This window comes from Salmo salar, chromosome 06 (genome assembly GCF_965601325.2).
Source record: "Salmo salar chromosome 06, fSalSal1, whole genome shotgun sequence".
In the NCBI taxonomy this organism is placed as follows: Eukaryota; Metazoa; Chordata; class Actinopteri; order Salmoniformes; family Salmonidae; genus Salmo; species Salmo salar.
Window position 1 is genome coordinate 69,846,669 of NC_138296.1, and position 27,862 is coordinate 69,874,530.

Below are 27,862 nucleotides of genomic sequence, written 5' to 3' on the forward strand. Positions count from 1 at the left end.
CTATTTAGCGTTAAGCGCAACATTATGGTTCTCATTCATGGGGTATTGGGAGTGATTTCAGAAAGTGCATTTGGCCATTGTGCCACCAGTGAATATTTCACGACTCTTGTGGCTATTGCGCGTGTTCCTAAAATAACCCACCATCAGCATTTCTCCGTCTTCCCCCTTCAACCAGCACATGGTTACAGTCAAGTAGGCGGCACCAATAGTGTAGTTAGAACTAGGTATGCAAGCACATCAGACAGCCGCAGGTTGCTGCTATTGCAGCAGGAGCAATGGACTAGTCACGGATCTGAGGTTAATAAGTGGGAGGAATGGCTTGAGATTAAACAAAAAAAAAGCAACGAGAGATGAGCAATATCTGACAGTCTTGTTGGAAATTGCTGCAGTGCTCTTTTTCCAGGTGTAGTGTATTATCATACAGATTGACTAAACTGGGCAACGGAGTCTCATGTCACATGTGCTTCATAGGAAGAAACCGGGCATCTGCAAGCTGGATCTGGAGGAGGATGCTGCGGCAAATGATACACAGAGGGCTCAAAGCTTCTTTCTACTGGCTGGGCTTATTTGTTAGTAGGCATCCGGTTTTTTTCCTCACCGTTCCCGCAGTCTTAACCATCATTTTCGGATCTACAGTGCTGAGCAGATTCAAGCCCGAAACGGACCTCGAAATACTGGTTGCCCCGACCCACAGCTTTGCTAAAGTAGAGCGGAGTCTTGCGAACAGCCTTTTCCCCATCGACCAGTCAAAAAACAAGCTGTATTCCGACCTGCACACCCCCGGCAGATATGGCAGACTGATTCTACTGGCCAAGTCTGGGGGAAATATATTGGAGCTAGCCGACCAGGTCCTGCAGGTTCACAAGCAGGTGTTGGATTTGAGTGTTAATTACAAGGGATTCAATTACACTTTCGCTCATCTCTGTGTCCTGAGCCATCAGGATAAGCGATGCATCTTGGATGATATAATTACGATATTTGAAGATATCCGTTTAGCTATTCTGTCGAATTATACTTTCTCGAAGGTGCCCGTAAGCTATCCAAATACAACCTTAAAGGTAAGAAGGCGAGAATTATGTTTTATTATAGTAAAATGATAGGCTACAATGTTGGCCGCAAGCATCAATTACCGATTTGAGTGTCAGAGAACGTGACTTGACACGCTGTGTTATTAAAAAAACGAATTACTTGGTTTAGCAGTGGGACAATGTTTTTGTAATGAGACCATAACCCACTGTCTGAAACCTGCAATAATTTCTCAATGAACGCAATAGTTGTATTCACTAAGCCTATTATGTAGGTTGCTGATGTCTTCATTTCAGGCAGTGAAGGCAAGGAAACACTCAGAATAGATTGATTGAATTGCCGGTGTGTAGGCTAGTTAGCTGCAGGTTGTGAATTGGCGGCACAGCCCTGCACTGCTCCAGTATACAGGGAATGTCCCCCTTCCTATTCTGATGCAGTGTCTTTCTCCCTCTCCTGCACACATATAATGACATAGCTGATAGACTAGTATGGGCCTGCATCCCGTCTTCCCCTGTAAAATATTGTTATGCCTCCTAAGTGTATGCTGTGATTGCAGCCCTCTGCAGATGTATCGCTAGGCTGCTAGGCTACCTCTGCCCATGTCATTTTACAGTAGGTTATAAATGAGGTTTATATTTTAATCAGCTGTTACACAGTTACAACAGGTAGCCTAATTTTACAACAGGTGACCAGATCTGTTGCTAGTAACATGGCACATTGAGCCCATTAAATTAATGAGTGTAGATAGAGCCTTAGGTAATAATCTACATTGAGTGAGACTCATTATGCTGGGTAACATGAGTAGCCTAGTCACTGAGTGGAAAACTGTACTGTACTAAATAATGCCTTTGCTACACAGAGCATCTTAAATTGCAAGGCACATGTCTAGCTACTGTGTCTCCTCCAATATGAGCATTTCTAGTGTGAGCTAGCTAATCCTCCTGCACCAGGCCTAGCTGTGTAATGCACTTGGGCCTGCTCTGTTCATTCATACTGGGCTGTCCCTAAATCACTTCTAGACAGCACATGCTACTACCGTTCATTCCTCTGCATCCAAGGCCACGGTCTCCACGCATTAGTAGTGCAGCTAGTTGCCTGATTACCTATATGTCTCTGGCCCTTGTGCACCCTTTGCCACCAACCCCTTTCACCTCATCGGGGTAAAAGGCTTCCGTTTTAAGGTTGGAATGTACTGACCATATACTGACCTTCTTTTCCACCCCTCTTGGCAGATACTTTCATGGCGCCATGCGTTGTGTGGTGTCGTCTGCATCATTGATATTCCCCGTCTGTCTGAGCTGAATGTCTTGACACATGTGTTGCTCTTCATTCAGTGCTGTGATGTCAGCTGGTGGCTTTATTCATGTGCTTACTAGTCTGATGCTAAACCAAGCCACGGCACAGTACTACGAACGTTTACATCTCTGGTTGGTATGTCAGACTTTCATGTCGTCTGCTTGTTAGAGGAGTCTTTTTGGTGTGCGGTTGGCTAAATGTTCAGGCCCACTATTTTGAGAATTTCTTACTGATTACCCCATCTACATGATAATGATAGGGAATGAATGGCAATACTACCAGGCAATTCCCTGTTCTGCTGACAGTGCAAGTGGGTTTTAATTACAATACCCCATGGAATCATTCATTTTCTGACGTTAGAGTTGTACAATCAACATCAAGTATTGTTTTGAAGAGATCCAGGATTGTCTGTACAGTACAGTAGGCTGCAGATTACAAATAGTGATCAAATCAGACCAGCTAGGGCCCTTGTCCGAAATGAACAAACAATGCTCTATGACATTTGCATAATTTCACAATTGGCTGACAAGTTAACTGTTCCCCCACTTGTCTAGGAGGTCCATCTTCTCTGGAGGACAGTTAAGTGGTGTCCTATATCTCATCTCCACATATCAGTCACCTTCTGGGGGAATGAATATCGCTGCATCCCTATACAAGTGGCGCACCGATCTGATAGGACAAAACATGCCTTTCTAAAAACAACAAGGCAGCCCGTGATTGGTTTAACGTATGTCTTATTCAACAGTGTTTTGGGAATCATACAGTACAGTGCATGTGCTCTGATTCTGGAGTAGCTGTAGTAATCAGACATTTTCAGGAATGATTGCCAGATACACAATTTACTATAGTATAAATGATGGGAATAGTTTATCATGCAATTTTACTATTGCTTAGTAAATATGATATTATAACATTATTTATCTTACCGTAAAATGTATTAAATGTGTCATTATCTCTCCTGCAGGGAATTCATGCATTATGTAATGGTTGATTGATGGGTCACAGTGTTCAAATCATTCACAAGATAATCATAATCCAAAAACATAACCGACTGTTGTTATTTCAGGTAACAGAAACCAAACAGCGTATCTCCAGCTATGCTCTGTAGGGACTTGAGATTCCTCTGTCAGTGTGTCTGATAGTATCCTGTCTGCTGTGCTCCATCTCCCAGGACGGTCGTGTGTCTTTCATCGGCCACCAGCTGGGTGGAGTGGCCTTCTCGCCCAACAGCCGAGACCAGCAGGTGAAGTTTGCCCGGGCCGTCCAGATCACCTACTACCTCCGCAATCATGGCCCCGTGGTTCAGGACGTCATCGCAGAGAAATGGGAGAACGCCTTCTGCGCCCTCATCACGCGCCTGTCCACGCTCAGCGAGGACCTGCACATCCAGTCTCTCACCTCCTTCAGCCTGTGGAGGGATTTCCACCAGACGGGCGTGCTGGCTAAAGGGGAGGTGCTGGTCAGCATGGTGCTCCTCCTGCTGGCAGCCACCATCTCCAGCTCCATGAGGGACTGCCTGAGGGGGAAGCCCTTCCTGGGTCTACTGGGTGTGCTCACCATAGCCATCGCCAACGTGACTGCAGCTGGCATCTTCTTCATCTCCGATGGGAAGTTTAACTCCACGCTGCTGGGGATCCCCTTCTTTTCCATGGGTGAGTCTGGAGCTGCTTAGTCTTATCAGGGGCAGCCATGTTGCTGATTGGGGAGAGGATTAGGGTAATTGGCTGCTGTGGGCTTCCTCAAAGAGGGCCACCCCTTCCTCCACTGATTGTTTTCAGTTTGTTTTGGTGGGAGTGTGTTGAATTGTGTTTGTGTGTGTGTGTATGTGTGTGTATGTGTATAAGTGTGTGTGTGTATGTGTGTGTATGTGTATAAGTGTGTGTGTGTGTGTGTGTGTGTGTGTGTGTGTGTGTGTGTGTGTGTGTGTGTGTGTGTGTATATGTGTGTGTATATGTGTGTGTGTATGTGTGTGTGTGCGCCTGCCCTGCATATATGTGAGTGTATCTAACATCAGTACAACAATGCTTGATATTTCCCAAATAATCATCAGATATATGTTTTAATCAACTATTAAATCACAATTAAAATTCATTGTATTACGTACGTTACAAAGCACTACTGTACATCATCTAATGGCTGCAATAAAAAAGCCTGACTAGTTATTGTTTGCATGAAAACTTTGAACTGAGTTATGATAATCTTAACAATCACAAATTGCAGGCTACTTATAACATTTATATTTTCTAAATAGATAAACTCTTTATGAAAGTGCCAGCATCTACAAACATCTCCATCTTAATTGTCCCATTGTCTGTGGAGGGTAATACAAGTTTCCCAGCAGAGTTTTTACTCAAACCATTCTAAGCCACAGTATCACAAGGAGATCTCCTGTGTATATGTGGTTTTCTGCCACCACGGTAACCTATTTTCCCAGTCTGAAAGGTTCAGAAGTCAGTCAATCCCTGGAGGCAGCCTAAACTACTCTGACGTAAATAAAGTTTAAGTATGAAGCAGGAACAGGAGGCAGAGGCATCTTGGTGACCTGCAGGTTGTGTCTCACCAGGGAAAGGGAGGAGGAGAGACAGAGTCAGGGAGGAATGGCGGGAGGATAGACATAGGCAGGGAGGAACTTAGTTAAAGGGGCGATCTGCAGTTGCTACAACAATTTTTTAACTTATAAATTAATGATATGTACCCATTTATTCATGGAGAAAATAACTTATTAATGTCTCATGAGCTTAGTTCAACTGTTGTACCCCATCAGCACTCAAAATATAAGCTTGTTTTACTCCAATGTTAGTTAACAATGTAAATTTAAACAAACACTATGCAGCTTTAAAACATGGTTAAAACTCATTTTGATATCGTGGATGGTCAGTCCTTGCATCCATAGCTCAGTCTATGAATTTGAGAGTAGTTACATTTCTCCAGCCCCATCCCTCAGCTTTTACTGAAACAGAGAGCGCTTTGTTATTGTTTCAACTGCTAATTGCTGCTTTAAATCACTAAATACATGTGACATGTCCTCCGAGACTAAAGATTTCCACCACCCACCACCAGGGATGACACTGTAGTTTCTCACAAAGTAAACAAAGACTGTACTTGACTCCATCCTTGTCCAACATGTGTTTTGTAGTTATCCTCGAAATGAATGCAACATGATTATCGGCAGACTCAAAGTCCAAATGATATTTGAGTTCTGTAATGTTAAATCATCTGACAAATTGTACTTAACCAATCAACGATAATCTTTTTGGACTGGGCCAACCCCCATGTGGGTAGTCGACTCTCACCACATGTCAGTGGACAACTGTAAGATGAGACAGATGGACAGTCTTAACACAGTGCACCTTTTCATGTCTTTTACCAACTATGTCTACCTGGGATGTCATCTTAGTGAAGCCAATTACTGTATCGCTGAGCTTGTCAGTTTTTGTCTCCCTGGGCAGATAGTTGTTAACTGGAGGAAAAGAGGGAGAGAGAGGGCTTTGTGCCAGGACTCATGAAACGTACATGACACCACTGGCAGGGCCTGTTGTTCTCTCTGCACCAAATGAGCTGTGGACATTCACCTTACCTACTGTACTGTAACTCACACACTATTCACTTTGCTGTAAATAAGTACTTACTTTCTGCAGTTCTTCTGAATCCTCTGTTTTACAAAATGTGTTATTCTTTGTCCTAGAAAGATTTCACTCGCACTACTAAAACATAGATCATTGTCAACAAATAGTTTTATAGGACCAAATTAAAAAGTGTTGACTCTGTGTGTATGGTTAGCAGAATGGTTCTGCAGACAGGCACGGTGGCCTTTGTGGGAGTTTTACTCCATTTCAAAGTAATTTCTCCTGTTTCGTGAATACTGAACACTACCCTTGAAGAACTGGTAAAAGCCTACACCTAGTACTTGTATCTAAACCATGCCTCCTAAATCTAGTCCACAGTCAGATCAATCACAGTGAATGCTCTACAGGAAGTCCTTTCTGATTTACAGAGTTTGCATTTTCCTTTCTGGAAAACATAATTCTGGAGGAATTGATTTTATCCCACAGGCTAAGACGAATAGTGACACTGGACACGGCTGGTTACAGGCTTCACACAATGTGGTGAACACTGGTCCTCTGAGACCCAGCTGGCCGCTGATGGACTGGAACACTGATGACACGTTCATTAATATTATTGTCATGAGCGTAGGATGATGATGATTATGGATGTGACAATTTCTCAGCCATTATAATTATGGCCATAGTATCATGACACAAGGCGAGACCCAGATGCAGACACAGGAGGCAGATGGTTGGAGTCTTACAATATTTTTTAATCCAATAAGGCAAGAGAATGGTTGTGGACAGGCAAAAGGGTCAAAACCAGTTCAGAGTCCAAAAGGTACCGAAGGGCAGGCAGAATCAAGGTCAGGGCAGGCAGGATGATCAGGCAGGCGGGAAAGTAGTCCAGAGTCAGGCAGGGGTCAAAACCGGGAAGACTATCAAAAAGAGAATAGCAAAAGAAGTACGGGAAAAACACGCTGGTTGACTTGACTAACATACAAGACGAACTGGCACAGACAGGAAACACAGGGATAAATACACTGGGGAAAATAAGCGACACCTGGAGGGGTTGGAGACAATCACAGGAACAGGTGAAACAGATCAGGGCGTGATACATAGGGAATACAATATTCTTTAGGGCTTGATTAGCAAGAATCTATGAATTGTACTCAGATTAGTGTCCAGGAACAGTCCTATCAGAGAGTGATTGAAACATATATTAGAAACCTTCTGAGAGAACTCCACAGTGAATCAATGTCAGGATGAGGGGATGATTTTATTTTAGTGTATGTCAATGCAGACAGTTGTTCCATGTACAGTATACAGTATGGTCGAGTTAGAACCATTTTAATTTTCGAGTGGCGACACTGAAGATACGTGTATATATTTTGTTGGCAAAAGCCTGTCCACCAGGACCAATGAGAATGGAGAAGGAAGCGGTGGGAAATGCTACAACTGATGTGTTTGGTACCTAATGAGCACACTGAATAATAAGCATGAGTGGAAGTGGGATTTACAGAGAAGAGGGAATAAGTAAACACAGTAGTATAGCTGGTTGAGGATTGATTTTCATTAGTAGTGTGTTGGTTATTATCATTCATGATCAAAAAGTCCATAGAAGGAATGGATAATGTCGATACACCACCGAAGAAGAAACCACCACATTTACTCATTCCACATAACACATTGATTCCTAAGAGCAGTCAAAGCAATACAATAATGTAGGTTCACAGGCAGCTGATGCACTTCTTGGGCCAATTTGTCACCACTGTTGGGTCACAGACAAGTCATTCGTATTCAGTGCTGTGCTGCCGCTGCCACCAACCTTGAGTCAATGGCCTCAGATAGGGTATGTGTGATACAGACAGACACTTGGTGGGTGTGGCACGCTACCAGAGACAGTCCCTCCTCAGTACGTCAGCTCATTGATCCAAATCATTACTGTTATTGGCCTTAGACTGGGGAGGAATGTGTGCTATATGCACACACACGTGGATCTACGTAGACCCATTGCCTCCAGGACACATACATTGCAATTTTGTTTAAATACATACATAAGGGCGCTCCAGCCGGTGACGCCTCCACATATGATTTAAGAAAATCATCAATGATAACACAATGAAGCTTAAAAGCTTACTTCCATTGTGGTCCAATACATTTTGTTCAAAACATATACTTTCCGATCCAATAAATTGACATCTTTCGGCGAGAGTAACAGTGAGAGAGCATTTCTGTGTGTGGTCACACATGCACACATGCTCACACATGCACTACTCACTCACTCGCACATGCACCAGCACACTAGCAGGCAGCCCCTGTCCTGTTTAGAATTGTAAACAGGACAGGGGCTGTGTGGTCATGGCAAACATGCTCAAGTTGCTCCGGGAAGGAATATGACAGTGTCCCCCCCCAATCAGTGAGCGAGACCACACACAGACATGCTCTCTCACAAACACAACCACACACACACACAGAGAGAGAGAGAGAGAGAGAGATTCACACAAATCAATGTACCTCGCGGAGCAGACCGAAAGATGTCAATTTATTGGATCGGAAAGTGTATGTGTTGAACAAAATGTATTGGTCTGCTCCTGCTCCAAGGAGAGAGAAAAATATTCAGGGAGACATTAAAGCCATTTTGATAGAGCTACTTATCGCTAATGTCCTCAAGCATGACATATAACATGTCATTAAAAACTTCTTAAGGCTAGGGGTCCCGCTAGCGGGACAACTTCCGATGAAACCGGAGGGCGCGCAATTCAAATAAATAATCATAAAAATTATGGATTTTAAACATTTAGGTACATACGAGTGTCTTATATCAGTTAAAAGTTTAAATTCTTCTTAATCTAACTGCACTGTCCAATTTTCAGTAGGCTTTACAGCGAAAGCATGCCATGCGATTGTTTGAGGACGGCTGCCCACATCAAAATATTTTTCCACCGGCACAGGTTTCATAAATTCACAAATAGCAATTAAATATTCACTTGCTTTTTGAAAATCTTCCTCTGATTTGTCATCCAAAGGGTCCCAGCTATAACATGTAGTGTAATTTTGTTAGATAAAATCCTTCTTTATATCCCAAAAAGTCTGTTTAGTTGGCGCCATAGATTTGAGTAATCCACTCGTTCAACATGCCAAGATAGGAATCTGAAAATGTACCCCTAAACTTTGTTTCATCAAGTCAAAATATGTTTCTATTTAATCCTCAGATACCCTAAAATGTAATTAAACTATAATATTTCATACGGAAAGAAGTATGTTCAATAGGAAGGCGATATTAGCCGGTGCATGTACTCTTCGTCACGCGCATACACGAATTTCCAAGTCTGTATCCCTGTAGTAAAACTCCTATTTCTTCCTCATTTTGGAAGAAACATGCCTGAAACCTTGAACAAAGACTACTGACATCCAGTGGAAGCCATAGGAATTGCATACTGGGAGCTAGATTTAATGATTTCCCTATACGGTCCATTGGAAGAGCATAGGCTCAAAAATAAAAAATAAAAAAATATTAAATTTTTTTATTTTCTCCTACCATATCTATTGTGTTATAATCTCCTACATTATTTTAACATTTCTACAAACTTCAGAGTGTTTTCTTTCCAATTATATGCATATTCTGGCTTCAGGGCCTGAGCAACAGGCAGTTTACTTTGGGCACGTCAGTCAGGCGGAAATTGAGAAAAATAGTTTTTAAGCTAGCAGCTATTTAATATCCCATTGCCGTGTTGGGCAGGACGCAGGGAGATTTCTTGGCAATGCAGCAGCTAGTATGGCATTTCCATGTTCATCCAGGCAGAGAGAGGAACCACTCATCGTGCAAATGAAATCAAACTGTATTTGTCACATGCGCCGAATACATGTGTAGACCATACCGTGAAATACATACTTACAAGCCCTTAACCAATAGTTCAATACAGGTAGATGACGGGTAGATGACGCCTACTTTCCTCTATCTGAACTTTTGCCCATACTTAGGCCTATGTTTTGTCCAGATTCATTCACGTCATCTATCTTGTCTTTGGTTTTATGCCTGTATCAAGACATAATGAACTCAGAGAGAGGATAATTTTGTCAAACATCTCTTTTCTTTATTTTCTTACCATTTACTCCAGTTTACAGCAGTAAGAATTAGCTTGATGCTGTTTTAAGTGATCTGCTTTGTGGTAAATAAGCAGACGAGTATCGACTGGGGAGGAAGCCACTATAGATGAGAATCAATGCGGTGGTATTTTAGGGTAATCCATCTTTAATTGAACAATCAGCAGGAAATTTACTTTGACTTGACAGATGTGCTCCTGCCAGGGCTGTATTTCCTTCTATTGGCCTCCCAAGCCAGGTCGCTCCAGTTCATGATAAGAGCTAGAACAGCCACCATGTATTTATGTCTAGACGTCAATTTATGCTATTATTTTCTAGACAAATACTGTAAGGTTTGTAGTCTATTTAATCAGCAACAGCAAAAATGATATAACTGTGAGAATGTTTCCAACAAGTCATCTTGAATCCCACAGGGTTATTTTTCTTTTAGTGGTAAAACATATCTTGCAGATATGTCTGAATAGCTCCTTTATTTGGTTCTATTTCTGAAGTGGAATCATAAAGACTCTCCCCCCACTGCAGTCATGTATAACGTCTGAGAGAGCAAGTGTCAATAAAACTTTACAGCAAAACTGCATCCAATAAGTTGTTCTTGAATTTATGTGACCCAAACACTGTTTTGCAGTACAGAGTAAACTAAAGTGCCCATAACTGGAGAAACTGTTTTGAGTGTTTTGGAGCATTATCCTTTTGGTGTAATATTGGTAAATGTACCAACATTTTTACTCAGAGTTTTAAATCAGGATTGATGCTTGGCTGATATTGTCACGGCTATTGACATGGTAAATGTAATGCCATTTTATGGGCTGATAGGCTATAGTTGGATGTTGAAGGTGCTTCTTTGTTTTATTGTGAAATGATCAGATGGAAGCCACACATGCACGCACAAGCACACACTCTCTCACTCACACTCACTCACTCTTACAAATCAGCTGTCTTTCTGGATTGGTGTATGACTGGAATCAAATTACAGAAATCAAATCCAATAGAAACCAATATACCTTGTTTTCCCTCAGGAATGTCATAATCCTGCACAATACTGAGATATGTTCTAACTGCACACAAACATACAGACCTACAGAGTAAAGAGGGTTTCTTTCTTGAATTTCTAGTGCAGCCACCATGAACACAAGGTTTTAACAATTCATGCTAATTAGTTTTCTTCCAGGAAGATAAACCTTCAAAATGCAAATTAAAGCATTTGCTGTTCCATAACCGCAGGAATGTTTCCGGATCTGTTTATGCCAAACGGGACTCCTGACAGTTTTACCGGAGTAACATACAGTTGAAGTCGGAAGTTTACGTACACTTAGGTTGGAGTTATTAAAACTCATTTTTCAACCCCTCCACAAATTTCTTGTTAACAAACTATAGTTTTGGCAAGTTGGTTAGGACATCTACTTTGTGCATGACACAAGTCATTTTTTAAACAATTGTTTACAGACAGATTATTTCACTTATAATTCACTGTATCACAATTCCAGTGAGTCAGAAGTTTACATACACTAAGTTGACTGTGCCTTTAAACAGCTTGGAAAATTCCAGAAAATAATGTAATGTCTTTAGAAGCTTCCTATAGAATAATTTACATAATTTGAGTCAATTGGAGGTGTACCAAGACCTCAGAAAAAATTGTAGACCTCCACAAGTCTGGTTCATCCTTGGGAGCAATTTCCAAATGCCTGAAGGTACCACGTTCTTCTGTACAAACAATAGTACGCAAGTATAAACACCATGGGACCACGCAGTCGTCATACCGCTCAGGATGAAGACGCGGTCTGTGTCCTAGAGATGAATGTACTTTGGTGCAAAACGTGCAAATCAATCCCAGAACAAGAGCAAAGGACCTTGTGAAAAAAAGCCAGACTACGGTTTGCAACTGCACATGGGGACGAAGATCGTAGTTTTTGGAGAAATGTCCTCTGGTTTGATGAAACAAAAATAGAACTGTTTGGCCATAATGACCATCATTACGTTTGGAGGAAAAAAGGGAAGGCTTGCAAGCCGAAGAACAACATCCCAACCGTGAAGCACAGGGGTGGCAGCATCATGTTGTGGGGGTAGATGGCATCATGAGGAAGGACAATTATATGGATATATTGAAGGAACATCTCAAGACATCAGTCAGGAAGTTAAAGCTTGGTCGCAAATGGGTCTTCCAAATGGACAATGACCCAAAGAATACATCCAAAGTTGTGGCAAAATGGCTTAAGGACAACAAAGTCAAGGTATTGTACTGGCCATCACAAATTCCTGACCTCAATCCTATAGAAAATTTGTGGGCAGAACTGAAAAATTGTGTGCGAGCAAGGAGGCCTACAAACCTGACTCAGTTACACCAGCTCTGTCAGGAGGAATGGGCCAAAATTCACCGAACTTATTGTGGGAAGCTTGTGGAAGGCTACCCGAAATGTTTGACCCAAGTTAAACAATTTAGAGGCAATGCTACTAAATACTAATTGATTGAATGTAAACTTCTGACCCACTGGGAATGTGATGAAAAAAATAAAAGCTGAAATAAATAATTCTCTCTACGATTATTCTGACATTTCACATTCTTCAAATAAAGTGGTGATCCTAACTGACCTAAGACAGGGAATTTTTACTAGGATTAAATGTCAGGAATTGTGAAAAACTGAGATTAAATGTATTTGGCTAAGGTGTATGTAAACTTCCGACTTCAACTTTAACTGGCTTTACCAGAGCGAGCCGGCTATTGTGTGAGCTCACATTTGTAATAATAATTTATCACCCTTAATGAAACTCAGACACAAGTCAGAGTAATTGATTTAGAATGATATGGATATGGGTCACAGAACTATGAAATGGGTTTGATCCATCCAGAGAAATAATGAATATATAATGTACCTATGTTTGGCAGATACATGTAGATATGCATAGACACAGAACCAACCATTCTGTCCCATACAGTATTTCATGTTATAAAGCAGTTCTATTGATCTTACTGAGCCTGCTTCCGATGAATATAGAACTAATTAACTGATTACACTAACCTCTTTTCCATCCATAGTTTTTATGCGAGTAAAGTCATATTGTATATAAAAAAAAATCTCGACAGCTGTAATGGAAACAGGAAGTTTCGGTGTAATTGTATAAATGTCAACAGATAATTTGTTCGTTTGACATGGTGGGATCTATTTGTGTTGGTAAAATGAATTATTGGGGAAATGCTGTGGAAACGCCTTTAAGCAAATATTGATATAATAACCATTATCTCGAAGTACATTTGGAGTCACGCGATGATATGGTGTGTGGTCCTCCCACTACGACTCGGGAAGCCATGCAGTTTATTAGGCTACAGATGGAATAATTTATGATGAACTTCACAGGGTGGTGAAAGTGCAAGGTGATGAACGTGATGCTGTTTTCCAATAAATATGGAGGGTCTTATTCTGGTGACATGGTGATCGATGCTTGACTGCTGTTTGACAAATGAAAATATTCTCGCTCTTGTCCAGAGCACCTAACAAATCAACGCTATTGGACATTATTCTAACGAATACCCCTCACAAATACACATCGAATGGGATATTCTGTAATGATGTCAGTGATCACTGTGCAATTGCTTGTGTTAGAAATACAAAAATGACCAAAGCCAAACACCGTTATATTTTTTAAAGACATTTTAGACAGTATTATGAGCAAGCGTTCTTACATGATCTGTACCATAATAATGACAGAGTAAGTCTGATTCCCGATGTTGGCACTGCCTGGGACTATTTTTATATTAAATTTGTGTCGCTTTGTGATAAGCATGCCCCGGTGAAGAAATGTAGAATCAGTGGAAGGGGACAATCCCTGGTTTTCAGATAACTTGGCAGAATTAATTACAAAGAGAAATATCTCTTGGGCTCAAGCTAGACATACACATGCTCCTGTTGACTGGGCCTCTGTCAGAGCGCTAAGAAACAAATGCACAGGATTCATCAGGAAGTCCAAGTCAGATGACTATTTAAATGCAGTCACAGAGAACCTAAACAACCCTACCAAGTTCTGGAAGCTAATCAAATCAGTGTCAGATTCTAGTGTATCCTCTGGCCTTCCTGACCATTTAATGATGGATTCTAATGAAGTGAAGGATAAAGCCCATATTGTAGGGGTTTTTAACAAGCACTTCATATTGGCTGGTTCAGTTTTTGATAATGGTGGGGCCCAGGCCTCTAATGTAAGCTCTGTTACAGTCAACTATGATATAGGCCCTCATGTGAGCCATTTTAACTTTGAGCCTGTTTCTTATACTGAAGTCTATAAAGCACTAAAGGCAATAAACACAAAAAAAGTCTGCAGGTCCAGACAACCTGGACTCCTACCTCTTAAAGATAGCAGCTGGTATTATTACTGAACCTGTGGCTCACATTTTCAACTTGAGTCTCTTGACCAATTCCATACCCAACATTTGGAAATCAGCTTATGTCCTCCCACCGCTAAAGGGTGGAGATCCCTCAGATGCTAATAACTATCGTCCTATCTCTAAACTCCCTATCCTGGCCAGTCTATGAATCCCTAGTGAACTCACAGTTAAAAAAAAGTCTTAATTGAAAAGAACATACTGAGTGGGGTTCAGTCTGGCTTTAGATCAGGGCACAGCACCACAACTGTAGCTATAGCAGTGGCAAACGACATCATTAATGCACTTGATAAAAAGCAACATTGTGCTGCTCTGTTTGTGGATTTATCAAAGGCCTTTGAGTCAGTTGACCATGAATTGTTGCTAGCTAGACTCAGAAACATTGGTCTCAGTGAAGGGCAGTAAATTGGTTTAGGAACTATCTTTCTGTCAGAACACAATGTGTATGTACTGACAATCACAAGTCTAGCTTTGTTGAGGTTAATAGAGGTGTGCCCCAAATAGAGGTGTGCCCCAGGGTTCCATTTTAGCTCCTGTGTTGTTCTCAATGTTTGTTAATGATTTGGGAAATGGGATGCAACCAGTTACATCTATATGCAGATGATACAGTTATATATTCATGTGCTCCTTCTCTGGTTCAGTTCTGTTGAAGAGCTCCAGACTGCTTTTTAGTCACTGCAGGCCTCCCTTTATGGTCTCAAACTGGTCTTGAATATACAAAAAACTAAATTCATGACCTTTACCAGAGCTAGAACTCTGCCAGGGAACGTTAGCATTGTCACATCTGGTGGCTTATCCACTGAAAAAGGGTCATCCTACAAATACCTAGGTATTTGGTTGGATGACAAGTTGTCCTTTAAAGTTCATGTGGATGATCTTGTGACAAAGCTTAAATTGAAAATGGGTTTTTATTTTCGTAATAAGGCTTGCTTCCCATTTATGGCTAGAAAGAAGCTTGTTCAGACCACTTTTCTCTCTGTAATTGATTATGGTGACTTGTTGTATATGCATGCAACCTCATCCGTCTTACAGAAACTGGACTCTGTTTATCATGCATCCTTGCGCTTTATTACAAATGCCAAGTCACTCACCCACCATTGTCCAATGTACAAAACGGTAGGTTGGACCTCACTTTATATGCGCAGAAAGATACAATTGTATGTGTTCATCTACTCTTTACCTCTATAGTCTGGTCTCCTTCACCACCAGCAGTTACCATACCCGGTCTGCTAGGTGGTTGCTACTTAAAAAGTCCCCAGGGCATTCACAGTATTAGGCAAGACTGCCTTCTCTTCTTGTGCACCAGACGCATGGAATAGTCTACAATCCATGCTTCATCTAGATATGTTAGTGCCACTGATTGAATTTAAAATATTGATGGGAGACTCTGTTACAGAGGAGTGTAAATGCTTTTTTTAGGCTGGATCATGTTGTTGTATTGTATTGTTGTATGTTTTAATTCTGTAATGTATGGATTGTTGCTGCCTTCTTGGCCAGGTATCCCTTGAAAAAGAGACTCTGGGTCTCAATGGGCATTTTCTGGTTAAAAAAAGGTAAAATAAAAAAAATAAAAGTTTATCTCATCATGTAGACTAGACAACCCGCACAGCCTACTGGCAATGTATTTTTTAATTTAACCTTTATTTATACGGGTTTTTCTCATTGAGATAACATTTCTTTTTCAAAAGAGACCTGGTCCAATAGCAGCAGGGTGAACAAAGTTTCAGACAAAACAACTTACATGCACTAACACAACATTAAACAAAACTATAGACATGCATACAGTACAGGGGACAGTATTGATTCCCTTCCTTCCAATTCATTCCTTTTACTTGTCCCCCATTTTAACTCTGTAACAGTAATTTATGATTTCCCATGAATTCCTGAAGTATCAAACATTCAGTTCTATTTTTCCCATCCACACAGGGACACACTCCTAAAGACACATCACACTCCTGTTAGAAATATCAAGATTCACGGGTGAAACTGAAAGTTTACAGTAGAGCAAACTCTGCCACTTTTGGGTTTTTAGATGTGCACTCAACAAACAATCAGAAACAAAATAAAAGAGCCACAAAACGAACTAGTCTCTGATTGTGTTTGTACAGTATATCATACATTTGTCAAAGGAATTTGAAGATGATTGATGTTCCAAATGCAGTGAAATCTTTATTTACCCAAGGTGGCTCTGTTAGTCAGCAGATTTTTTTATTTTACTAGGCAAATCAGTTAAGAACAAATTCTTATTTTCAATGATGGCCTAGGAACAGTGGGTTAACTGCCTTGTTCAGGAGCAGAACGACAGATTGTTACCTTGTTAGCTCGGGGATTTGATCTTGCAACCTTTCGGTTTTTATATCTTTCATATGTTTTCCAACATGCTGCAGGTTTATGGAGTAGCCTGATAGTACCTCTGTGTGTGTGTTTGTGTGTCTCACATCCCTCAACTTCTGACCGTTAGTGGTGAGTTTCTCCAGATGGCTGGGCATTCCCTCTCCATGCTTCAGGGCAGGCAGTGGGTGGATGTGGATGTGCTGTACTGTGCTGCTGGCAACACGTGTGATGCCCATGTGTAGGCTAGCTAGGCTGCCGCTGTGTTTGTAGGTCTGTATTCATGGCTTCCCTCTATCACTCATACAGTACTGTAGGCTTCACTCCTTGCATCTGTAATCCACTGCAGAGGGATTAGCTCACCTACAGAGAGAACGAATGCTGCTAACTAGGCCAGGGTTTGGAAAAAACGCATATTTTGGGGTAGACAGCACTGGGAAATCTGTAGCCTAATGAAAGCCTAACGAAAGATATGCCTCAAAGGTCTAGCAAGAGCTAGTTTGTTGTTCTGAGGGAGATAGAATGATACAAAAATATTATAAAGTAGGTTATTATCTAAACACCTAGTTTTATTCGAAATTTTGTCAAGATATTACATTTCACATTAGTTTACTTCGATATTGGTAAGCTATAATCCGCAAAGACGCATTCTCTATTACATTCTACTCATCTGTCTTTTTATGGAGTTTGATACACACAAAACAAAAAAAATCCAATATTTGCTCTGTCACATTACCTGTGACAAATGTATGTGGTTTCTAAATCCCTTTCCTCATCTGAGATTGATGTGTTTTCTGCCTGTGTGCCACTGACGTTTTAGAGCTGTAATTTGGTTTAATGACTCAGGCTCGGGGTTGCGGTCTCCCTACTTCCAATAAGGGTTTCAGTTCCACAGTGTTGTGCCTGAAATGGTCCACCAGAGGCCTTTGACAAACTGCCCTCTTAAGCTCAATGGAAGGTTGTACCTGGGAGCTGCGGTGGACATGAAGTACAACCTTTCATCTAACCGCCTGCCTCCTCTTGAGACACCGTTGGCCAATGCCTCATGGCACGCCGCGTCTGAGATCATTCCCCGGGTGTTGTCCTCCGTCCGTCTGAAACACAATTTACAGCCTCATAAAATGTTTCCCTCCTCCTGAGAGAGTTGGGCAGGTGTGCCCCCCTAGCCTATTGCTCATGACTCTAAACGTCCTGAGATGTGTGGCTGTCCTGTCGGTTACAATGTGTCTTGACTGTTTGGCTAAGGGTTGTCCGTCCGCATGGCGATAGGACAATCGTTAAGATGAGATTGTGAAGGATCAAGAGGCACTGGTTTTGTTTTATTGGCAAATTGATCTGAGTTGAAGCCATGCTAGGCCTTAACCTCAGCCCATTCTGTATGTGCTGCTAACAGTATAGCTCTACAGCGCATGAGGGTTTATGGCTGGGAAGGCCAGTGGACTGCAAATTGAACATTCTGAGCATAACATTCTCTGTCTAGAGGAAAGCTTTGAACAGTCCTGTTTTCAGACCTCATGTTTGACTGAGGAGTTTGGATTCTTTCAGACATTGCATTTCAGACATTGTGTGCATAGTGGATGTGAGAGTGTCTCCTCAACTGTTTGAGGTTGCTCTGCCTGAATGAGTATCACACTCGTGAATATGTTGTTTCTGAAAGTGCTCTCACCCCTTAATTTGAATTCTGTTCCATTCCCTGTTTTACATAGTGGTTTCTTGTTAAAGAAGCAGAATTCTTAAAAGTAAACCTCAAAGTAATCAAGGTGAAACTGTAATCTTCCAAGTGTGTATTCATTAAACAGTATTTTATCAATACGATCAAGTTTTTGCCCAGAGGCAAAAATTGATTGAACATATTCCCCAAACTACAGTCTTGTTCTTCACTTGTTTCATAACTCTACCTATACAGAATGATTAGATCAAAGAAAGAGCTATGCCCATGTGCTCAATTATATTATTTTATCTTTCGACCCAAATTCCTGGCGAGTTACCAGCTTCCATGGCCCTGCATTCTCTGTCTCAAACAGTAAAGACAGATAACACCATACCTTAGAGAGATCAAGCATCTTCATTACTGGGGGGGGGGGGGGGGGGATCTCCTTCCCTCCCCCTCCTCTCTCCCTGGTGCTTCCCCCCCATGTGTTGCTGCATCACAGGCATGCACAGTGTATTCCCACTAGCTCCCAAAACACACAGCAGCCACAGTGAGCAGGCAGGCAGAGTGTCAGAGGGAGGCTGAGCAGCAGACTTGTATGAATCAAGCAGCCAGCAGTGCTCCTGACCTTGGCCAGCCCGGCACTCAGCCATGATTAGAATATGCAACAGGGATTCATACAGCCACGTGGGACACATCTGTATCACGCCGAGAGTGCCACCTCGCGTCGCATGGCGTCTAGTCCTCTTTATCCAGATCTTCTCCCTGCTTATGGCCAGCTTCACATCTTACATTAGCTAGCAAATGCAGCGTTATAGCAGCATCTGAAGGGAGTGATAACATACTGTATTTATCTCTGTGGAAAGGGTCCAACATGGAACCCAAAAGGGTTCTACCTGGAACCAAAAAAGGTTCTTCAAAGGGTTCCCCTATGGGGACAGCCAAAGAACCTTTTTAGGTTCTAGATAGCACCTTTTTTTCTAAGAGTGTGGAGTTTCATGATAATGGCTCTGTCAGGGGTTCGGTGGAGTGGAATGAGAAGAGCTTTGTTATTGGCTGTGTGTGGAGGCTAATTCATTCCCCTTTTTCTTACACACATCTTAGTCTGCACAAAGTGAGTGGAAACCCTGTCCCAGTCTGCCTTATGAAGTTTTTATGTTTTACATCAACATGGTGACATCAGACCAAGGCTTTGGTAATGGAGTGGAGATATTATCTGGGGATATTTTACCAGATGGGCCCAACGTTATTACCCATTCCCCACCTGTGACTCATAAATCACATTAATGTAACCCAGGGCTTTTCCAATCATACACAGAAATGCCAGATATGTAGAAAATGGGTACCATCCTTACTGAATAATGTTAGTAAACTGCTGCATATACTGTAGTGCGGAATTCCCAGACACCATCTAAATGAACTGACACTAACTAATTGACTTGTACCGCAGCTTAATACAACTAAAAGCAAGCCAAGTAAATCCACCTGACTCATTATATTGGCCTAATCCTTTATAGTTAATTAACTTTTTTTCATTGTGTCAAATGAGTCTAAATTTATGACGCCGTCGAGAGCAAGGAACCAACCAGGCAGATTTTTCAGGAAATCTTTAAAACAGTGTGGACACAGCATGCAGACGAACCAAATCCACAACTCCCACTGAAATATTTAGGAGATGGAGGAGCGTTAAATTTATTCAAATGTTTCAAAGCCAACACATTCATGGCAGGCAACTCCAAGCCAGAAATATGTCAAAAAATGTGTGTGTGTGTGTGTGTGTGTGTGTGTGTGTGTGTGTGTGTGTGTGTGTGTGTGTGTGTGTGTGTGTGTGTGTGTGTGTGTGTGTGTAATATGGGTGTGTGTGCCTGTGTGGGTGAATATGGAGAATATGCCCCTGAGTGCGTCTATTCATGTCTATTTTTATAGCTCATGAGCAATCCCACAGATTTAACTCACATGCATTTTTATAATGCATGTGCTGTATTATATTAATTTTAAAATGTTACCATACTTATACACAGATCATGAATAGTGGCATTGGCATTAACAAAGTATGTGTTCCTGTCATTTCAGGTCATGGAACCAAAGGAGTGTTTGAGCTCCTGGCGGGCTGGAGAAGAACTCGAGAGAGCCTTCCCTTCAAGGAGCGCGTTGCAGACGCCTTCGCCGACGTGATGGTGTGCTATACCATGACCAGTTCCCTCTACATCATCACCTTCGGCATGGGTGCCAGCCCCTTCACCAACATCGAGTCGGTGAAGATCTTCTGCCAGAGCATGTGCGTGGCCGTCCTGGTCAACTACTTCTACGTGTTCTCCTTCTACGGTTCCTGCTTGGTGTTCGCTGGTCAACTGGAGCAGAACCGCTACCACAGTGTGTTCTGCTGTAAGATCCCCTCAGTGGAGTACCTGGACCGTCAGCCCACCTGGTTCAAGACCATGATGAGTGACGGCCATGACCACGTCACGCACCACGAGGTCTTGCCCTACCACAACCACTTCATCCAGCACTTCCTGAGGGAGCACTACACGGAGTGGATCACCAACACCTATGTCAAGCCCTTCGTGGTCATCCTCTACCTGATCTACGCCTCCTTCTCCTTCATGGGATGTTTACAAATCAGTGATGGATCCAACATCGTCAACCTCCTAGCCAGCAACACGCCCAGTGTGTCCTACGCCACGACCCAGCAGAAGTACTTCAGTAACTACAGCCCCGTGATCGGCTTCTACATCTATGAGCCCATCGAGTACTGGAACTCCACAGTGCAGGAGCACCTCACAACGCTGAGCCACGGCTTCAACAAGATCTCCTGGATGGATAACTACTTTCAGTATCTGAAGGTGGTGAATGTGAGCGCCTCGACCAAAAGTGATTTCATCACCATCCTGCAGGGCTCCTTCCTGCGCAGCCCGGAGTATCAGCACTTCATGGAGGACATCATTCTGTCCAAGACAGATGGGGATGAAATGGAGATCATCGCGTCCAGGATGTACCTGGTGGCACGGACCACGGAGAAGACAAGGGAGGAAGTGGTGGAGCTGCTGGAGAGGCTCCGCCCACTCTCGCTCATCAACAACATCAAGTTCATCGTCTTCAACCCCACCTTCGTCTTCATGGACCGTTACAGCTCCTCCGTAGTGTCGCCCATCCTCACCTCGGCTTTCAGTGTGCTCACCATCCTCATCCTCACCTTCTTCCTAGTCATCAACCCTCTGGGGAACTTCTGGTTGATCCTGACCGTCACCTCTGTAGAGCTGGGGGTCCTGGGCCTCATGACCCTCTGGAATGTACACATGGACAGCATCTCTATCCTGTGCCTTATTTATACTCTAAACTTTGCCATGGATCACTGTGCACCCCACCTGTATACCTTTGTACTGGCCACGGAGCACACCAGGACCCAGTGCATTAAGATCTCGCTGGAGGAGCACGGGGCGGCCATTTTGCAAAATGCCTGCTGTTTCATTATCGGGATGTTGCCCTTGGTGTTTGTGCCTTCCAACCTGACCTTCACACTGTTCAAGTGCTCCCTCCTCACCGCAGGCTGCACAGTGCTGCACTGTTTTGTTATCCTGCCTGTGTTTCTAACGTTTTTCCCCCCGTCCAAAAAAAGGCACAAGAAGAAGAAACGGGCCAAACGGAAAGAGAGAGAGAGGGAGCGGGAGATGATGGAGAGGGAGAGAGTGAGGGAAAGGGAGGAGATAGAGTGCATTGAAGTCAGGGAGAACCCTGATCATGTGACTAACGTCTGAGAGGCCGTGTGTCTGAGCGGTGAGCGGCGAACGTTGAGCGTCAGCGGGACGGTCTTCAGTGATTGGTGGGTGAGGCGTTGGAAGCCGTTCCTAAAGTGAAGGTGACCATGTGGTGTAGCACCTCACAGGGCCCAAGGGGTTAGAGCTGACCGGTCCTCAGAGGGAGGAGGGAGAGATAGGCTAGCAGCCATGACCCAGTCAGACAGCCAGCAGCCATGCTGTCCAGAGTAGAAACCAGACCAGATCAGACCCATAGATCAGCTATGCCTTCAGACTGGACGGGACAGTGTATATTATCTGCACAGTCTGCTCATGGTTCCCTCTGCTGTTCATACAGACACATGCACACAGCCAGGATGCAACTACAAACGCCTACATTCACTTACAGTGTTATGTGTATGTGAATAGTACATCTTATTTTAACAATTGTAAATCTACAGTACCTTGAGCAAAGCATGCTAGCATGACAATGAGAGACACGTCTACCTCCAGGATGGTTGTCAAAGTTATCTAAATTGTTTTCTACCATTTGTCATAGTAAATCTGGCCATTCACTGGCATATATGACCACCCTTCTAGTATGATTAGTTTGATGAATGACAGGCAGAAGGATCTATACCTTTGAATTTGTTTGAGAGTACACAGAGATAATGAATACCAACAGTACATTCCATTCTGTCTTTTCGGTGAACACCCAAGCGAACAGCTGAACTGGGCAGATGGCATACACTGTGTCCATTATGAAGAATTATCTTGCACAGTACAATTGTCAAGGTACATTTTACAGGAAGACAAGTATATCTGCTTTATTTCTGTTTTCACATCTGTTCTTAGCCAACAATTACAGTGGAACTGCAGCAAGGTACGTCATTTAACAGAGTCATGCATGTTCTAGAAATCCTAGCAGAATGAACTAGGTGTGAAAGGGCCTCTTTAGAGCAGTAAAACCAAAAGGATGGAGTACTGCAGAGGTTGAAGATTGTATTGCCATACTAACTGGGCTCGGATATGGGGTCATCTGAACATCATGGTTGACGAGGCATGGTTAGTGTCTAACACATTTCAGGGTCACACGTTTTGATGGCCCATGATTATGGGTCATGAACAAAATAAATGATTGGGTGGGTTAGACACGACAGGCTACATGTTAGGTCATCATTTAATCAGAGATACTGTATATTAGCTCTTTTTGTTTGTGTGAAATTCTATGGTGCCAAATAATTAGAGAGAAAAACAACTTTTGGGTGCAGATAAAACACTTCTTGATTTGTTTTGTAAATGTGGACATTCTGTCAAATGAAACCATGATGTAAAAGACGTCTTATTGGTTCTAACCTCAAAGCAATGTCGTACGTCACAATTATTCTAGTTTAAGCAACCATTGGTATTCATATTCCAATGGCTTTTATGGTCCCATGCTTGATGTACTTTAGAACTTTCCAGAGAATATCAACGTTCTCCTCCAGTAGCCTCTCTACGATCCAGAGTGGCCAAAATGTAGTCCCTCTCCCCTGGGGAAAACCAAGCGCATTAACTAGCTACGTCTGGATAGGATCTCTGTAAGGGCTGAGAAGAACACTCTCAAAGTCAGACTGCAGGGGATAGTCATCACGAACCTCTGGCACATTATCTTAGTGGCTTGTGGCATGTGACAGAGTGCCTCTCATGTCAAAGGATGTGGCTGTCCTTAGGTTATTCTTATTTGAAAGTTATGACTTTTGAGAAAGCATTGCTGTCTTTATATGTTGCTTGAAAGGGTTGAGGTTCTCCTCAAAAAGGACAGATAAAGCTAGCAGGGCAGCTGAGGCAGCTTTGTGTGTGTTTGGACCAAAAGTTAGAGAAGCTTACGTGAGAAAAATGGTTAGTAGAAATAACCATCATGAAAGCATCATGTTGTAGGCGTACATATTAATGTAAAGAAAAGAAGAGTGGTTTATACTTCAGTATGATAGTTCGCTAGTTATCAAGATAATGCCTTTAACTGCTCATGGGCTTTCCCATTCCTCCGTTAGTGAAATAAATGCAATTAAAGGGGTCCTCCATCATGAAATAATCACCCTCCTTACAAAATGCTTTGTCTCAGTGTTAGCAAAGAATGAATCTCTCATGTTAAGAATGTTGACAAGGTAAATCCCTAATTTCATTCTCAAATCTCTTGTCTGTGGTGATGATTAATCATAAGCATTTAAACGTAAATAGCAAGAGAGAATCTGGTACCTTTTAACCAGACATAGTTTAGTGAGGGGTATAGGCTAGCTACAACACCTGCAGCTGTTGGTTTCTCTGCATTTTGTAAAAGCCATGTCATATATGTATAGCAAGAAAGCATGAACATTTAATATAATGGGAACAAAATGTCAATTGAAATCATTGACTTCCCAAAATGACTGTACGCATGGCACTGTAATGTATGTATGCATGTATTTAATTTTTGTACATTTAGTCTTTGTATCCTCATTTTGCTACTCTGTAGTAACCTATTTCAATGCATATTCTATAACATCTTGTGCAAAAAAAGAACAAAATGTCCTTTATGTTCAACAAGACAAAAGCCAGAGAATCACATTATGACATGTAATATAATTGTATATGATTTTTTTGTAAGATTTTATAAGAAAAATAGGAAAGAACTCTATAATATAAGATTTTTTTAAGAATGACATTTTATTATAAAAAAGCAATAAAGAAAAAAAAGGTTGAACACAGTAGGCCAGTAATAAACTGTGGAATGCCAACAGTATACAGAATAGGTCGACCCATCGCACACTGCAGTGGACCTACATGTTTGTTGTGCTTCAACAAATGTAACATGTTTTCTATGGGGAGACTTCTTTGTTTGTTTATTTGTTTGTTTGTCTATTGCTCACTACCTGGCCATTATATTACAGGGAAATATTACAGCCTCTTTTCACTACACCACAATTTTATCTGGCTTGGTTTTAGTCTACCAGAATAGTTTGCAACATAACAAACATTAACAACAAAGTATTTACATTTTATACGCTGAAAATGTCTAAGACTGAGCTTAAAGGCTTGCCGTGCTGTTATGAACCATATGTACATAACTTCTGTTGAATATCCAGATTACAATATGATTATACATGATCCATGAACATGCTTAACCTTCCAATAACTTTCATTGCTTTTTTGCAAGACTCTCATGATACAGGATAGTCGATTCATATTTTCAAATACTCTGCTTGCTGTGGTTACTGTGTACAAGTCATCTCTGATGAAGCTATGTTTAATGCTGTCTTTCTGAGTCTACTGTGTGTTCAAACGTGCGACCAATCATCACTTGTCTAACTTCACTGTCTGCTCCGCTGAGAAGTCAGTACCTCCACCAATGTTTAATTTGTCATCATTAAGTATTCAATATCCAAAATACACTACGTGGCTGTCCAGTGTCCAGATCCTCTCGATCTCCAAACTCCCTTGCTTATGATTTTATTTATCCCTTAAATCAGGCTGTCTGATGCAGTAATTTGTTGGTGCTTAAAGTATGTGTGGTAGGGTGTAATTTGGAGTTTGGAGTTTGGACAGAACGTGGTCACTGATTGAGGACATCCGTGAAGACGTCATTATCTGAGGTTTGGTATTGATCACTGTGGTGTCTGATGCTCTATGTGTGAATATAAAAACCCAAACACTGTTATTGAGTAGCAGATGATATCAGGCTACTTTAAAATTTCACCACACTTTGTCATACTAAGTATAGGCATCAACCTGCTGCAGTTGGGCTCATGATACTAGCTTATACTACTTGCCAGGAAAACACTGCAATAAGATGTGTGAAACAACCATTGAGCATGATGACTGAATTAGAATATTGAAAGATGCATAGGAAAGTCAGAATAACCCAAGCAGCAGGTTAACTAATGTCTGCCCCTCAATCATACACAAGCATAGCTAAGTTTGCATGTTCAGGTATACAACAACACAGTGCAATAAGATTATGCAATTATAAACTGTGGTTGACTACGCTGCATTACTGTTATAACAGCAAGAACACATTTATTCTGTATTGTTAGGTATCCATTTCCTCATTGGTTGTAACCCTGACAGTGGAGGCTACTGAGGGGAGGACTGATTATAATAATGGCTGGAATGGAGCAAATGGAATGGCAACAAACTATGTGTTTGATGTATTTGATACCATTCCACTGATTCCGCTCCAGCCATTACCTCGAGCCCCTCCTCCCCAATTAAGGTGCCACCAACCTCCTGTGAACCCAGCCAATGTATTTTCTGCTCATTCATCAATACTGTAGTCATCCCCTTTTTTACATTTGCAATTTCATATAGAATTTCTACACCACATGTCAATGTCAACAATTGAGTACTGCAGTAGGATTTCCCCCCTTAGAATAAGCAACAGACTGAAAAGGGAACTGTCTCAACAACTTGTGTGTGCTAGGCCAGTTTAAATACAATGCTGCTAACATAGTGAACATCCATGCCAGCCATCTTTCAGACAGTACAAATTGCTCAGTGTTAAAGATAGAAAGTCTTGGGTGAATGACTTGATAATTTATTTGGAGTCTGGATTAGGCTTGAAAATGCTAATGTCTGAGGCTATGTACGTGTCGTCATACGCTTGAAACAACATGTCTATGTGCACGTCATAAGCTCTACATAAGGCTGTGGGGTCCAGGATGGATGCACACCATTCATCTACAATGGAATTACTTTTAATTTGTCAGAATGGTTTGGTTGCATTGCTTTGTTTTTCAATGCTTTATGTGTCTTTTATGTAAAAGAACAGTTTGGATTCTGGTAAATGGTTTGTCGGTGCTGTTGTGATCCTGTCAGACAGAGTTGAAAACTGGTGGTGGGTTGAGATGACTGTACATCAATCAATACATAGTATTTGGAGTTTGATTGTGACCAAGGTTGAGTGTTATGTTGGATATGCTGTACATAGATAGGATACATAGAATGTAGGCCCTGAATCAAGCAGCAAGTGTAAGGATGTGGTTATGACAACAATGCGTGTTTGTGTACTATAGTTAACACACCTCCTAATCCCTAAAATTACACTTTATTTACTTTGCATACACCAACTGTAACCACTATGCTGCTATGAGGCTTATGGTGAAAACAGATGACATTGCATGAGGAGTAATCACAGCTTTGTTTAAGTGTACATCAGTGTAGGCTCCTCAAAGGAGGAAGGGGAGGACCATCCTCCTCTGTGAATTTCATGAAAATATAAATTGCGAAACATTAAAAAAGTAATACTTTTTAGATAAAACTATTATTTAGTACATCACGTCACCAAATAATTGATTAAAACAAACTGTTTTGCAGTGGAGGTCTACAGTAGCCTCAACAGCACTCTGTAGGGTAGCACCATGGTGTAGCCGGAGGACAGCTAGCTTCCTTACTCCTCTGAATACAATGACTTTAATACAAAACCTAGGAGGTTAATGGTTCTCATCCCCTTCCATAGACGTACACTAATTATGACAACTTCCAGAGGATGTCCTCCAACCTATCAGAGATCTTGCAGTAATAACTGACATGTTGTCGACCCAATCAAAGGATCGGAGAATTAATATGTTTGTGAAAGCATCATCTACAGCTAGATAGCACTGCAGTGCATACAATGTGGTGAGTGTTTGGCTCAAAGAGAGAGAAAGACCATAGTTGAACAGTTTTGAACAAATTCATTTCTTAAAAAATAAAGGAGAAGCGAGAGAGAGAGATGGCTAGCTACAGTGACGGAAAAAAGTATTTGATCCCCTGCTGATTTTGTACGTTTGCCCACTGACAAAGAAAG

The 27,862-nt window shown here is 41.8% G+C and overlaps 1 protein-coding gene across 1 annotated transcript; it reads left to right on the top strand.

Annotated features, from left to right (window-relative positions):
- Nucleotides 1-237: 237 nt before the first annotated feature.
- LOC106607868 (patched domain-containing protein 1) lies at nt 238-27,862 on the top strand. Its single transcript, XM_014205322.3, has 3 exons — nt 238-1,058; nt 3,494-3,974; nt 20,399-27,862. The coding sequence occupies exons 1-3, from the start codon at nt 459-461 to the stop codon at nt 22,078-22,080; spliced, it is 2,763 nt and encodes a 920-aa protein (XP_014060797.2). The 5' UTR covers nt 238-458; the 3' UTR covers nt 22,081-27,862.